Raw genomic sequence first — 15,826 nt, forward strand, 5'->3', positions numbered from 1 at the left:
TACGACATTGGGAAGTGAGAGAATTGGTGGCAATGATGGAAATCAAGCGATCTACGTGGGGGGGGGGGCCCGTAACTGTCGACGACGCTCACACGCGCGCCATTTATCATAGGATAGTTGTACAATACCTATAATCTTTCAGGAGTGTATTCAACAACTTCCCAAAGTTTCATGGCGATCGACTGAATGGTGTAGTAGCGCCAGACAGACAGACACAGACAGACACAGACAGACACAGACAGACACACAGACATTCAATTTTATATAATAAATTGTCCATGGTATATTGTAGTCTGTTAGTTTTGTGTATACTTTAAAAAGGATTCCATGCTTCTTGGCGTACGCTTTCATATCCACAATACATGCAGTTGTCGCTTTTCTGCAGCGTATGTTTCCCACATAAGGTACAAGGTGCTTTATCAGTTGTCAGAACAGTCATAAGGTGCGTTTCAGTATTCAACACATTTTGAAAACTTCTTGCCAGATTGTCCTGGAAAACATTTGCAATTAGTACTCATGATTTTCTTACATATCATAACAACAATCTTAACGATGATGGCAATCACCAGAATTAACAGAACCCCTTGTAAAAACATATTTACGACTCCTGAGATCATTCCACCCAAACCTTTAAACCAATTTGCAGGGTTTAAATAGGATAACCACTCTGGCCATTTGGTCTCATCATCGGATATAGCTTTACGATACAACTCCTTTAATTTCCTAGCTTGCTCTAAATCATGAGTAATCTGTAGTGTTCCTGATAGATTTATGTAGTGACAACCAGATGGTCCTAATATTTGGCATAGCACTCCTGTATGTTGATTAGTGACTAAAATTAATTGCTTAGTATATTCATTTTGACCACCGAGTATATCAAGCAATGTATCTGTAATGTTATCAAAGGCATCTCCTAAGGCCTCTATCATATGATGTTTAGCTCACTGAGGAACACTCATACCTATTGGCCCTCCTAGCACTACTCCAGCCTCCCAGGCCCAGTGCGTATGCGCAAAGTGTACCTTATGTTCTGATGTATCATGTTTATATAACATACATGAAGGGATATGCTGATAGGGAAATTCATAATTTTTACCACAGGGGCATGAGAGCATACCGAATCTTCTAACAGATTTCTCACTCTAGATATGATCTCCTTTTTGTTACTGCATTCTTTATCTAATACATGCTCACTAGACACAATTGAAATCTTGCCAATAATACAGGAAGGGAAGTAAAATATTTCCTTTTGTTCCTTTACAGGAGTAGTTAAAGTTGGTAAAGGCCTTCCATCTCCTGGTTGCAGGTTATGAGTACTTTGTAATGATGATAGACCTGGAGTAGAACTGAAAATATGTTTATGACTCTGCTGCAATATTTTCTACATAAAATGTCAAAACCGCATCTATTGGCCACTGAAACAGGTATAAGGGTTTTAGAGAAAAATTTAAGTGGAACCTTAACAGTTTTTCCCACGTTATGGCAGGTGCAAATGGCACAATCCTTGCACAACCCTATCAATAGCGTGATGATATACTGATGTTACCCAATGCTGTTTACCAGACTCACCATTGCCTTTTAGAACTGATATGTAGGTCCTTGTGAGATGGCACAGGTAACAGGGTGTCTGAACCCAACCCTTGACTACCTATAGCTTAGCTTTTATAACTAAAACAGGATTACATAATGTGATTATAATACATAAAATTACCATCCAACTAAAAGTTTGAACATACCTTTTGACATTTTATAGTTCTGTTATTAAATAATTAGACCGCCTGCAGACGGGCGGGTGAGAATCCTCGCCGCCGGATCCAAAACAGCTGTATACTTACTCCCTTAAGTACACATCATATAGACATGAATTTCTATTTAACATTCCTGTCCAGGTGCAAATTCCCTTCATCTCCATACCTGCTCTCCTGTATTTTTGCCTCATATACCACCCATACCAGATCCCATCATGAACTTTCCCTGATCAGTTTTTCCCTGATCCCATCACATCGTGGGTATTCTCTGATCGGTCATGGGTCCCATAGCAACTGTCAAAAGTAGCGAACTTTGTCTTCAGTATTTGCTATGTAAAATCTGTTTACCAAAATGACACCTGGCCGCGGGTTGCGATCCTTTGGCACTCTGTCATTACCCCTGGCTAGTGTTCCACACATTACAGTAGCCAGTTTAATCCAGGCAACCAAATATAGACCAGCAGATTTTGGAGAGGAACTTGCACTTGTAACCCTTAAACATATACTCATGTAAGTGATTGTGTAGTATTTCTAGCAATACTATACACCCACTGAAAACACAAGAACATAGTCATGATATAATGCTTGCACGTATGCCAAGCAATTAAAGGAGCTTTGGTTTTCTATTCAGTTAAAGTTACAGTATAAACACTCCAGTCCGTAACAAACAATTCTCATGAAAATTTTAAAATTACATGACCAGTAAAAAACCCTACGTTACTGATTTATATAGACACGAACCACAAAGCATTCACCCAAAGCTCACATTGCAAAACTGTACTCACACTTATACAGGCGAAAGTAATATCCAAACATCAATCAGCACACAAGTAAAATTCCTTTTAGAGTAGTAAGAGAATAAAAACATATAGTTATGAACATAAAAGGTTATACAGTGAATAACCACCGTATATTATCAAATTAAAATATTACCATACATAATAAAGACAGATTGCATGATGAAATATTTGCTGCGCACTTGGCACAGAGCCAACAGACTATCAGCTATGTACCCACAATCACAGAACAGACACACAAATCATTCACAGCAGAAAACTAAATCTAGTCATAATCCATCATATTTCATACTCTTATATCTAAAGGTAACAGATACATCAGACAGCGCTCTTACATTCTCTTTTTTGCATAACTTCATTGCACATTAGTAAAACATCTCGTTTTACTTTAACCTTCCGTAGTGTAACATACTAATATTCTACTAGTGTTAACAACAAAACTCTTATGGGCGTGTCACCTAGCATTCTCCCCCCCCCCCCCCCGTAAACCTCACTACAGACATCCATTTAACCGATCCACCTTACCACTACTCTGTGAGTGGCGTGGAGTATGGAATGCCTGCTCTATTCCCAAGGCCTTTGTCACCTATTGACATACTTCAGAAGTAAAGTGTATACCTCTGTCATTCTCAATCACCCCTGGTATTCCATACTGGCACACACTATGACATATTCATAGGTCCCACTCTTGGGAAGCTGGATGAAATTATTCTGCAATCGCAGAAAATTGGCGCCAGGCATTAAGGTCAAGACTGCCAACTTTTGGCAATTTGGCCTTCCGCAGTATAGTAACAGTATTCTTCACAGCAGCCTTCCCAAATGTGATTCTCACCAAATGAACAGTTATTGGTTTGTACTCTGACATTCTATGGAGTTTGGTAAGAATCACCCCCATAGACTGTCTCTCCCTGCCGGATTGCTATGTGCAAAACTTTGTGTCCCGCAACTGTCAGTGGGCGGCTATCCCAGAGCCCAGTTACGTATACCTACACACTATCGGTAGCCAAAAACCATAGAGTCGTAGTGAAACCATGGGTAAGGGAAGCATACAGAGCGTAAAAACACAACCACAAGTGAAAATCTATGCGTCAATACCAGAATCTCTCTCTGAAGCGTCAAAATTATTTTTACATTCAAGCTCCTTCTTCTGCAATTGTGCAGAAAAGAATAAAGCAGTCTTCTGGGGCATAGGAGCTGTCTCACAGGGATGTGGCATATCAATAATCATACTGTAATACTGCAACATTAATATAAAACAATACACGATGTAGCAGAGCTGAATAACGACACAGGAAGGCGAGGAAACAGTAGGGATAGGAAGCATGAATACAAGGCAGGAAATTATATGTAGCAGAGTTATTGCTGCGCTGCTTATAGTAAGACAAAGAAAGACAAACAAACAGAAAGATAATTTTACCTGATAGGGAGCAAGTTCATAAAGGCTGAAGCTGTACACCTGATACTGACACCGCAGGCCACCTCCTCTCTAAGGAGAAGTAAAGAGAAATCTCTTGCCCCAGGGTACTGTTTTGTCCAAGAGAAGAAGGTCGCTGCTCCCCGTTCAGTAGTAAGTGTAAAGGAATAGCATCTCTCTGGGGCCTCCAAAACTGTCGGAGAAATTTTAAAGTACACCTAAATCAGGTAAAATAGATATAATGGTCACAAGTGACTTAGCCGTTAACCAAAAACTCAGGCGAGATATCTGAATCCAGTTAATGGTAATGAAGAAATCCAGCCACCCAACACCGTACTTTTATTGAGAGGAAAGAAAAGGCGTAACTATCATATAGATATGGAAAGGATTATACAAATGTTACATATGCAAGATACATCATCAGACTGAACTAAGCTTCTATGAACCAAACTAAATTTTCTTTCACAATACCCAGTTTGACTTGGCACATATTATAAAACAAACTTTGCAAGACTTGAAAATTCGATGGTAACTTACTACCGGTAATTTGATGAAATGTGTTCCGATCAAAAAAATCTTGTCTTTACGCCTTAAACTCATGCTAGCTGCCGCTTTGGAAGACAACGGTTCTGAATCCATTTTCACTTAGTCAAAACTGAAAAAACAACAATACAAAGTTTACCACTTGAAATTTAAGTATTGACTGTGCTTCCGTACATTCGTCACCAAGTCCCACCCCAAGAGCAGAAGGGAAGAGATCTGGTAGGGTTGTTCCCTTTTGTCCTCTTAGAAAGGGTCCCCTCCTTAAGAACAAGTGGTCTGTGCCAAGGAAAGTAGGGCCTCAACTCACATTTCAGAAAACCATTCATTTGGAGACTTGAAACACGCAAAAGGCCCTGAAAATTACCTAATATCTTCAAATCTATGGGTCACACCCAAAAAGTGGTTGTAAGCAAGAACATTATTAATAAAATGAAACCATGATCACTTTAGAGATTTTTTTTTTTTTAATTAACAAAAAATGCCTTAAAATTATAACTTTAAGGTTGATAAGGCATGGGTTAATGTTATCCAACTGATCTGAAACGATGGGTATCTAATTTTCTTACCAATTGACAACCTTTAGGAGGATCCCCCGAAAGATATCGCACTTTTTTTTTCCCCATATACCCTGCGACCACCCTACATCATTCTTCTGACGTGCGAGTTATCATAAATAGGATTCCATGCACACCTGTATATGCATATACCCAGTGTGAAAAGTTGGGTACACTCTCCTCTGGATGGCCATCCACACGGCTAGGAAGTGGCGCACCTTGCACGAAAATATGCTCCAGCAGTCCGAAGTTTCTTTAAATCTGGCTCCTGCCAGCCTTTATTCACAGCACATCAAACAACTCCTACACAGTCCAAATAAGCAATAGGATTCACAACCCACAGGGTCCTGTCACTAACCCCTCCTGGGGCGTCTGGAGGGTGTCTTCCTCCATCAGACAGGGTGACAGACCCAACTGGTCCGCACCAGACCTTAAGCTCCAAGTCCCTGATGTAGCTCCCTTCACGGTCTCTCTGGCTCTCAGCCAGTCTCTCTCTGACTTGGGTGTGAGTCCAAGGTTGTCATCTCTGTCGGACTTGGGCCTTTGCTGGTCCTCACTGGACCCCAGCTTGTAGCCTGTCCTGCACTGCCAAGCTGTAACTTCCCCCTGGTTCTGGCAGGAACTGGCTCTTTCGTAGCCATTTCCTGCTACCACCAACAATTGTTAACCCTGCCTTCTCCTTTTGCAGGTGTCGGAATGCCTGACACTGTCCTGCTACACCAGGTATATAGTCACAGTTTAACCAGGACTATTGGGACTACCTATTCAGTACAATATCATTCATTGTAACATATATGTATGCATCAATTGAATAAGTTGGATTCACAAATATATGCCTGTTTTGTATAAATGCACAGGTAGTTCTCAGGAAGAGACCCTTGTTAGTCTAAGGCTGTAGCCTGAGTGGAGGTGCTGACTAGAGAGAACTTGCTATTACACCCATTATTTCAATTAATGAAGGTGACAGGTCTCCGTGTGCCATGTGAGTTAGTGTCAAAGCCTGTTGAGAAGGGTCAGTATATATCCCCCACCTAAACAGGGTTACACTTCGTACATGAGAGAAGAAAAGTAACAAATGCTTCATAAACTAAAGAGGGCATTCAAAAAGATCTAGAAAAGCTTGAACAGTGGGCGGCGACTAATAAAATTTGTATTTTACAAGAATAAAAAAAAGCACATACAGAATTGGGCTAAGCAGCAGCACATGTAAAAAACGACTTCAGTTTACGAATAGATCATAGACTGAACATGAGTCAACAATGTGGTGCAGCAGCCAAAAAGGCAAACACAATTCTGGGATGTAATTCTGGGCGTAATTATCCCCCTCTACTCTTCCTTAGTCAGACCTCCTCTGGAATACTGGGTTCACTTGTGGGCACCCCAATTTACAAAAGACAGACAAACTGGAGCAAGTTCAGAGAAGAGATACCAAGATGGTGAACGGTCTGCAAATCCTGTCCTATGAGGAACGGTTAAAGGATCTGGGAATGTGTAGCCTGCAAACAAGAAGGCTGAGAGGAGAGACTTAATAGCTGTCTACAAATATCTGAAGGGCTGTCACAGTGCAAAGGGATCAGCCCTATTCTCATTTGCACAAGGAAAGACTAGAAGCAATGCGATAAAACTGAAAGAGAGGAGACACAGATCAGATATTAGACAGTGAGGGTGATCAATGAGTAGAACAGGTTACCACGGGAGGTGGCGAGTTCTTCTTCAATGGAAGTGTTCAAACAAAGACTGGACAAATATCTATCTGGGATGATTTAGTGAATACTGCACTGAGCAGGGGGTTGGACCCCCAATGACACTAGAGGCCCCTTCCAACTCTACTATTCTATGATTCAATGAAAAGCTGCTCCTGTGAGCCCTGATACAAACTAGAAATTTCAACAGTTCAGCCTTATCAACATCATTCTTAACCAATTTGCCATTTTAATCCTGTGAACATCCTATAGGATCTTTTTGACTTTGCTCTTCCTTTAATGAAATGAGGTTTTAGCAATGTTGTAAGGAGGGAGCGCTCACTGATCAGATGACCATAATTGATGGATAATAGCTGGACAGATAGATCCTGAGGTTCCAGTTCATGCAGGTAGATGAGAACGCTGCAGAGCGGCTTGAGATGGCCCCCAAACAATTAATTGATGGGGGAAAGTGTGCAATGAAAAGAAAAAGAAAACAATCTCAGCGCTCAAGAACTGGATACCAATTGAACTGTAAAGTTAAATGCGGCAATCATTTATTAAACCAGTGAAACGGACCGCTTTCTGCCGCAGGATTTTGTTATATGCTTTCTGGGATTGGAGGCGTCTATTCACGGACGCCTCCGTGAAGTAAGTCTATTGCCGCATTTAACTTTACAGTTCAATTGGTATCCAGTTCTTGAGCGCTGAGATTGTTTTCTTTTTCTTTTCATTGAAATGAGGTTTGAAAGAGGCCAAAATCAATAGCGCTTCTGACACTTGCCATACAGTTTCTGCAGACTGCATGATAATCTTTAGATATTCCCCACTCCTTTTTTTAATAAACCTGTTTTTCTTCCATTTAACATGTGTGCAAGTTCTGTGTTCCTCCATCCTGGTCTCTTTAAATGCTTCCCATTCTTTTAGGGATTGTTAACGATTGTGCTTTTGAGGATCTCCTTTCACAAAATATCCCAACCATCTTAGACATTTCTGTCCTTAAGATCATCCAGCCATTGGATCCTTTCCACCCTCTGAGTCCCTTAAAAGGTCCATTGAGTCCATTGAGGTCTGAGTCTTCTTAGGTCTTCCTCGTTATCCAGAATGCAAGGATGGCATGATCACTGCTTCCTAAGGTCCCAGCCACCTGTACTTCCTCAACTATTCCCTCCCTTTTGGTAAGAATTAGGTCCAAGATTGCAGATCCCCTTGTTTTCTCTACTACCTTTTGGAAGATAAAGTTTTCAGCAAGAGTGGATAAGAATTCGTTGGACCCATTTACTTTTGCCTGAGTGAGGTTCCCAAAAAATCTCCTGAAGAGGTAAAATTTCCCATGGTCCCGGTCAAGGTTTTGTGAAAATTTGGCCATTTTGATATTGAACGTTCATCCATATCTTCTGCTTGTCCAGGTGGCCTATAATAAATGCCTACAATGGTGTCCTTTCTTTTCTCTTCTTGTATTCTGTAAAAATGGTTTTGGTAAGAGCTTCCATGCTCTGAAGCCGGAATCTCTGTGGATATGATGCTTCCCTAACTAACAATACAGCAGCTTCTCATTTTTTGGCGCAGGTTGGCTATCATACGACAATAAAATATTCCTATCTGATGCTTTAGAATGCAAAGTAGTAAAAATCGCATTATCACAAGATCTCCCAATAGTGATTATTTTTGTCACATGAACTTCACTAGAAAAGTGTACCTGACACTCGTTCCGCACATACTCTCTCCTGTGCTGCTACATGGGAGCTAGCATCACTGGCTCACTCAGAGCGGTCCGCAAGGAGGCTGGAGGAGATTTCTCTCCTTGCTCCTCCCTGCCACTCTCAATTCACTTAACACAGCTGCTGTTCAATACTGAACGGCTGCTATTTACACTGACCGATCATCGTCCAGCTCATCGTCCAGGATTTTATGTAGCTTAAACGTTGGACAATGAGCTGAATGAGCATTCGGTGTAAACAGCAGCCGTTCAGTAGTGAACAGCCACTGTGTTAAGTGAATGGAGAGGGGTGGGGGAGAGCAAGGAGAAAAATTTCCTCCAGCCTCCCAGCTGTGAGCCAATGATACTCACTCTAGTGCAGCAGCATGGGAGAGAGTATGTGCCTCGTTTGCCTGGCATTCATTCCATCTAAATGGGCCTTTAAAAGGTCATCTGCCCTTTTCCATAATAAACATATTGCCCACACATCATATCACACACTACATATCTGCCACCAAGTTTTGACTGTATTACCATATAGAATTAATTACAAACTTTTCTGCAGTACTCCACAAATAGCCAAACTGGGGCACCACAGGGGACCCCACTGAACAACCTTGTAGCTGTAAATGGAACGTAGAGCCAAACCGAAAATTCTTCTCAAGGATCCTCTCCAGTAATGATAGAATACATTGCATCAACTGATTACTGCTTTCCACTTTTCCATATAATTTATCACTAACCATCTGTATAACTTCATTCCAGAAATATCTGTGTATAACCTTGGCAGTGTGACAGATAACAGCACATTGGCCACATCCAGGGAACCAATACTATCCAAAAACATGGTGTCTATTAGGCATCTAGGTAGCTGAGTGACAATAGTTTTTACAAAAAAAAAAACATATCCATGCATTGTCCCTCAACTACCTCGGTGCCTAAAAGATACCATGTTTTTGGTTCTCTTTTCTGGCGAAGGACTTTTATAGCTTTTTAGACACCAGTTATAGGGGGTATTGGTGAAGTTCTGTTTAGGGTCCTTTGAACCAAGCCAAAGTCTTTGCTGAAATACGGGGAACTGGCCAAAACGAACTCCTCAAAAGTTCACTCAGCACTATTCCTGGATGTACATCAGCATATTAAAAGTTTAAACATTCATTTTCCTAGTATACACATAAAGTTAAAACAAAAAAAAAACCAACACACAATTGGCTTCATCTCCTCCGTAATTGTTTGAGATCATCTCACCTGCGTGGTAAACGTTCAGCACCCTGTCAGCTTTCAAATAATGGTAACAACATAAACTACAGCTCAACCTGACACAGCCCTGTGGACAGAAATTGGCGTCAGAATATGTTATTCACAGAAAAAGCCAAAAATACAATACCTGAATGTCTGCAGACCTTCAGGTATTGTATTTTTGGCTTTTTCTGTGAATAATGTGTTTTTTTTTTTTTTCCCCCTCACCTCTGTGATTTTATGTAATTTAGCGTAGGTACTGACGGAAGCGGTGTGGCCTCGGCGCGGCCCGTCGGCCTATGCGTTTTGGCCAAAATGCAGTACCAACACCCGCATTTTATTAGTATGCATTAGTACTTTTGTATGTAGTTTGCTAGTTGGTGGGGGAGCCCAAGATGTCAGCTAGTGTGGCCCACTTTAGAGATACAGGGCAACCTGCTGTTATATCAGCCAGGGTTGATATCCTGTATGGTGGGTCACCATCCATCTATGGCTGACCTCTTTGGTATCGTTCACATGTGCAGGCTATTAGTATATGCAGTCACTCCTCCCCAATCTGGGCTGGGTTGAGTGGGTGACTGCATATTCGCCTGCCAAGAACAAGCTGCTCCTCCACATTATTGTCTGGCTGACTGCATATCTTCAGGGCTTATGGCCATAGTTCCTGCCCTACGGCGATTGTGCCGGTGGCGATTGTGCCTACCTTATGGTGATCGTGCCTATGGCGACCGTGTCTGCTTCGCAGACATTCAGGTATTGTATTTTTGGCTTTTTCTTTGAATAATGTGTTTGTTGTTTTTTTTTCCTCACCTCTGTGATTTTTTGGCGTCAGAATATGGTGCTAAATATTATATAAACAATATAACTTTTTTTCCCTATATCAAGTAACCCCCCCCCCCCCCCCCCAAAAAAAAAAAAAAATAGGTATCAAAAGCATACTGACCCAAAAAATAGACACATGTGCTTTTTTACCGCACTATACATCCTATAAAAGCAAAACCTAAAACTTTTAATTACTAGTATAGTTACTATATATGATATATAATTATACCCATTCCCCTTTCATGGCACTTAAAACCTTTCTAACATTTTCCATTACATTAAACGGCACCATTCAAAACCACAAGCCATCCCACGAAAAACAAGCCCTCATACGGCTATGTCGATGGAACAGAAGTTATGCATCTTGAAACTAAACTGAGAAATGTCAGGTCTTCATGGGGTTAAACAAATAATAGGTGTTAGTCACTTTTGCATTAGCTCCTTAACACCACAGGACATAAGATTATCATGGCAGTGATAGCCAGCTTCCCACTGCAACAGCAGGGGTGCATAAGGACAGCAACACCCCCTCCCCTGCTGTTAATCCCTTACATCCAGCGAACTATGTAGATTGCGTCATTGGACCCCCGCGATGTAATTGTGGAGGGCCGACTGCTTGCCATGCAACAGGATGCCAGATACAGGCATCCTGCTTTGCCATTGCCTAGGATCGCTGTAACAAGTGAGAAGCCCTGCAATGCTTTATTGTGTCAATCATAGCTGCTATGGTACAAGCCTCTTTCAAGGACATAAACTGTGGGGTTTTTTTTTAAAAAAACAAACTTTTTTTTACTAATTTTCTCCTAATTTTATTAAAAAAAACCCTAAGCTTTTAAGAAAAACCCCACCTGTGCGGTATCGTGTCTGTAATGGCCTGTATAACAATTTGAGCACGCTATAAATCCTTCGCAGCAGAAAGCATGCATAAAAAAAGAGCTAGAATGTGTATTAGTTTTACTTCCTAATAAGCGCAATAACATTGATTTAAAAAAAAAAATCACTACTTGTGATGCAAAAAACAAGCCCTCACAGAGCTCCGTCCATGGAAAAATAAAGTTGTGGGACTTTGAATGCAGTGGTGTAAAAATAATTTCCAAAAAAAGGGATTTTATTTTAGGTATTGTCGTAATCGTACCAAACCCGCAGAAAAAATATAATTTCACTTATGCTGTATGATTGCCGCTATAAAAGAAATAAACCATGGCAGAATTGATGCGTTTTTCTCTTCCTGCCCTCAAACCATTAATAAAAGTTTTACACTACATTATATGCACCAAAAAAATGATGCCAATAAAAACTACAGTTCGCCACTCAAAACACTTCCCTCATATGGCTGGATCGACTGAAAAATAAAGTTATGGCTTGTGAAGAGTGTAGATTAAAAATCACCCCGAAATCGTTGTCCTCAATGCCAAAATAGGCCATGTCCTTAAGGGGTTAATAGCACTGATATCTGATCCTTCTGTCTTCCAGTACTGTCACTATGTGGCTGGATTAGTGGTGATTGATGTATCTCGGCTGTTCTCTGCCACAAAGCTAGAAGACGCCCCTGTTGTCGATGACCCAAGACTGTCAAACTCAATGGGGTTGTTGCAGCAGAAAGCCAACATCATCCGAGATTACCTGGAGGACCAGCAGGAAGGCCGAGAGTTCTGGCCCAGAGAGGTGACTATGGACTGATGTCCCATGAGTTCTATGGGGGATTTATAGTGATCACCTCTCAGTAAACCCAACATTGTCCTCATTCTGCCGCCATCAGGTGTGGAGCAAATACAGCAAAAACCCGTCGGACTTGGCCAAGCCGGAGAACATCGTGCCGGCGGTGCAGTGCTTGAATGAACTGGTGACTAATGCACTTCAGCACATTCCTGATGTCCTGCTCTACCTGTCCCGGCTGAGAAACCAGAGCGAATTTAACAACTACGCTGCCTCACAGGTAAGTGTGTCGATATTGGTGTATGTGTCCACCGGAAGTATGGGTTGGCCGGGTTCACCTACAGGTCACGCCAAAAGCTAGCAAAAGCTCCTGATTGTCCGACCTACTACACTAGTACTGCCCAGTACTAGTAGGTGTCTCTCAGCCCTCCTTCTCCTGACCGATGCTGGAGTGTCAGCCCTCTAGTCCAGCACTGGTCAAGAGGAGTGTCCAAGAGCTTCAGCCCTGTACCACTACAAAACACCAGTGATTTCCTGTCCACTCTCTAATGTAGTGTGACCATGGTATTCCGCAAAGGGCTCAGGATGCAGCAGAGGAACCAAAGGTAGTTTGAGTAACAAAGAAAGAATATCAGTTCTCAGGATGATGTAACAATGGGTTATTGAATCTGATGCTACCACAAACAGAATCAGTCTTAGGTGTGAGTAAACATCAGCCTCTATTACTGTAGTAGTTATAATGACTTGGCAGTGTATGGTTTAACAAGGATAGTAGAAGCCCAGCTTGATTAGTCCCTTTTAGAGATGAGCGAGTATACTCGCTAAAGGCAATTGCTCGAGCGAGCATTGCCCTTAGCGAGTACCTGCCCGCTCGAGACGGAAGGTTCGGGTGCCGGCAGCGGGCAGGGAGTTGCGGGGGAGAGCGGGGCTCCCTCCTGCTGACTGCCGCTACTCACCGCTCCCCCGCACCAGCACCCGAACCTTCCGTCTCGAGCGGGGAGATACTCGCTAAAGGCAATGCTCACTCGAGCAATTGCCTTTAGCGAGTATACTCGCTCATCTCTAGTCCCTTTTCTTTTCTTTTTTTTTTTTTTAAGCAGGGTTAACAAATCCAATCCTGCTCAATAACTAATAATGTGGCCTCTCAATAGGTCAGGCGCCCTCACTATTTGGGGAGCACTCTCCAGTACACAGAACTGTTCCTGCCCTCATCCAACCTGCTAAGCTCAGAACAATGGTAGCTGACCACTGAGGAGTATCTAAGATGGAAACCGTGCGCGCCTGTGGACCTGAGGCCTTATTCCAAGTGCGGAATCCCACAGCGGTTTCCACCCGTGCTTTCTTCCGTCACGGCTGGATCCTCTTTCTTCTGCCCGGCGGGTGCGCTCGGCACACCTGCGGCGTGTTCCCTTTCTTTTTCTTCTTTTAAATCTCCTGCTCTCCCGCTGATCCGCAGCACAGCCACAATGACAGCTGTGGCTGTGCTGCGTATATGACTGCTTCCATTGACTTCAATGGAAACCGTCCCTGCGGGATCCACAAAAAGATTGAGCATGCTATGATTTCTTCCCACACGTGCGATCCGCACCCCAGGAAAAAAATATCACATCCTCATGCATTTAATTGCCCTGCGGATGCTAATGCATCCCTATAGGCTTCTATATTTGTGGATCTCCTGCGCAGGTGACATGCGCGGATTTTATAATTAAAATCTGCCCATGGACATTGGGCTTAAGTGTTGAGACAGTGCTCCTGTCTTGGGCCTCCTTCACACGACCTTATGCGTTTATACGTTCGCCCATACGCGCCGTATAATCACAGAAATGAAGAATTGCCGGGATCAGGTCCCGATCTTAATTGGCGTATTTCGTACCATTCACCCGGGCGGCTGCTGCGTATTGGCAAAAACAATCGCTGAAGCAAAGAAAACAATCGCTAGAAATCCTCGCAATGACTAATAATGCTCAATGTTGTCCTTGCCAGAGTTGTACGCAGGTAAACTCCCTCCCCCTCCTTTTTTTTTCCTGCTTCCATAGAAGTCAACGGGAGCTTCGTGCGTATTTTGGCAGAAGATGTTGTTGTGTTTTTGTTTTTTTTCCCCTCCCTATATCTTGTTATGCAGCTCATGAGATGGGCGATACAAAAAAAAAATGTGTAAGCGTGAGGCTTTTTGATGAGCCCAAAAATCATTCATCTGAATGAATACACTGGAATCCAGTGCTTAACATGGTCATGATTTTTGGACGACTGAGAAAAAAAATAGTTTTCACTGCAGCTAAATACCTGCATCAATACGGTTGTGTAAATAAGACCTTAAAGCCCATTTAGACACAACGCTTGTCGCTCAAACGCCATCTTTTGAGCGATAATCGTTGCTTGTGAATGTGCCCATCTTTCACTTTTCTGCTGAATGATGGATTTCAGTTCGTCATGAAATCCATCCTTTGGCAGAACAGCTGATAAGATGGACCGCACGCTGGGTTTTGCCCGGGGAGCGCTGATTACAATGTCTCAGCTGTCAGCCCCCTGGCAGAACAAAGGGAATGTATTCAGCGAACAGCGGGTAGTCTGTTCTCTGCAACCACCAAAGGCACCCTCTTTAGTGCCTGCAGGTTCCTGTGATGTATGGCATTACTGCTTCTTTCCTCTCTGGCAGCCCTGACCTGTCTTGTCCAAAAACATTGGCATCCTGCGGCACTAGGCTTTCTTACTGAGTGTTTCTTCTACCTCCTCTCAACTTAGCTGTCTGTCTCCTTCTAACAGCAGGATAGGCTTGATGAACCCACACTCGCTCTCCCTGAGCTGCTCCAAAACTTACTGCTTCACCAGTCCTCTTAAAGGGGGGGAGGAACAGGACATTTAAGCACTCTATCGCCAGCTACTCTGAAGACTACGAATCAGAAAATGTTTGCAGGGTTAAACGATCCAGAGGTGGTGTTATATAAACTGGCCACTAGATGGCACTGTAACATCACGTTTTACATTACACTTTTTAAATTTGCCAGCTACAATTATTTGTACATTTCACCTATCCTTATAGGGTAGCCCACTTACACAATCTTTTTGCTTTGCTTCCATTATTCCATCACTTGTTGGTCAGGTGCAGGTGACACATCTACAGAATCTGCTGTTTTTCCTTTCTACAGAAAAAGCAAAAATGCTTACTGTGGCTCTGCTCCTCTCTTGTGTTGACTACTGTAACTCCTCACTAAACTGTTCCCTCTCCAATCTATCCTGAATGCTACACCCCCCCCCCCCAACGTGGGCTGCTTGTTGCACCGCTGCCTCCTCCCTGGGCAGCTCGCTGCACTATATAATACAATTTACACTTATTGCTGTCATCCACTAAGCTCTCCCTAGTTCTGCACCTCCCTATATCTCCACCCTCCTGTCTGTCTACCTCCCTATTTACATTATCCATTCTGCTAATGACCTTACGCTAGGTATTGCCTCCTTGTGCCTTCAGCTCATCGGTGTCGCCACATTGGCCGCCTGCTACAACAATCCGCAGGTATTCAAAAGAGCGGTGAAGATCCGCAGAGGACAGGCAGTGACGATATTAATGGATGCCACCAACATGCAGGCGGTCAGAGCCATCATGTACCAGTATGTGAATGAGGTAAGTGATGGGTATTCAGCTTCTCTACATCACCGCGTATGAGGAGCCAATCA

At 42.7% G+C, this 15,826-nt stretch overlaps 2 protein-coding genes across 3 annotated transcripts in view; one reads left to right on the top strand and one right to left on the bottom strand.

Annotated features, from left to right (window-relative positions):
- Positions 1 to 15,826, top strand: part of LOC136620328 (squalene synthase-like) — a 179,203-nt gene that overhangs the window by 151,061 nt on the left and 12,316 nt on the right. The window contains exons 5-7 of one of the 3 annotated variants that reach the window (XM_066595038.1): positions 11,972 to 12,163; positions 12,258 to 12,434; positions 15,621 to 15,773. In XM_066595038.1, the coding sequence (XP_066451135.1) occupies positions 11,972 to 12,163; positions 12,258 to 12,434; positions 15,621 to 15,773 (522 nt within the window). The remainder of the gene's footprint in view (positions 1 to 11,971; positions 12,164 to 12,257; positions 12,435 to 15,620; positions 15,774 to 15,826) is intronic. The other 2 variants (XM_066595029.1, XM_066595045.1) reach the window with 2 other exon arrangements.
- LOC136620342 (squalene synthase-like) overlaps positions 1 to 15,826 on the bottom strand; it is a 194,461-nt gene that overhangs the window by 96,817 nt on the left and 81,818 nt on the right.

Source organism: Eleutherodactylus coqui, chromosome 1, assembly GCF_035609145.1.
Source record: "Eleutherodactylus coqui strain aEleCoq1 chromosome 1, aEleCoq1.hap1, whole genome shotgun sequence".
Lineage (NCBI taxonomy): Eukaryota > Metazoa > Chordata > Amphibia > Anura > Eleutherodactylidae > Eleutherodactylus > Eleutherodactylus coqui.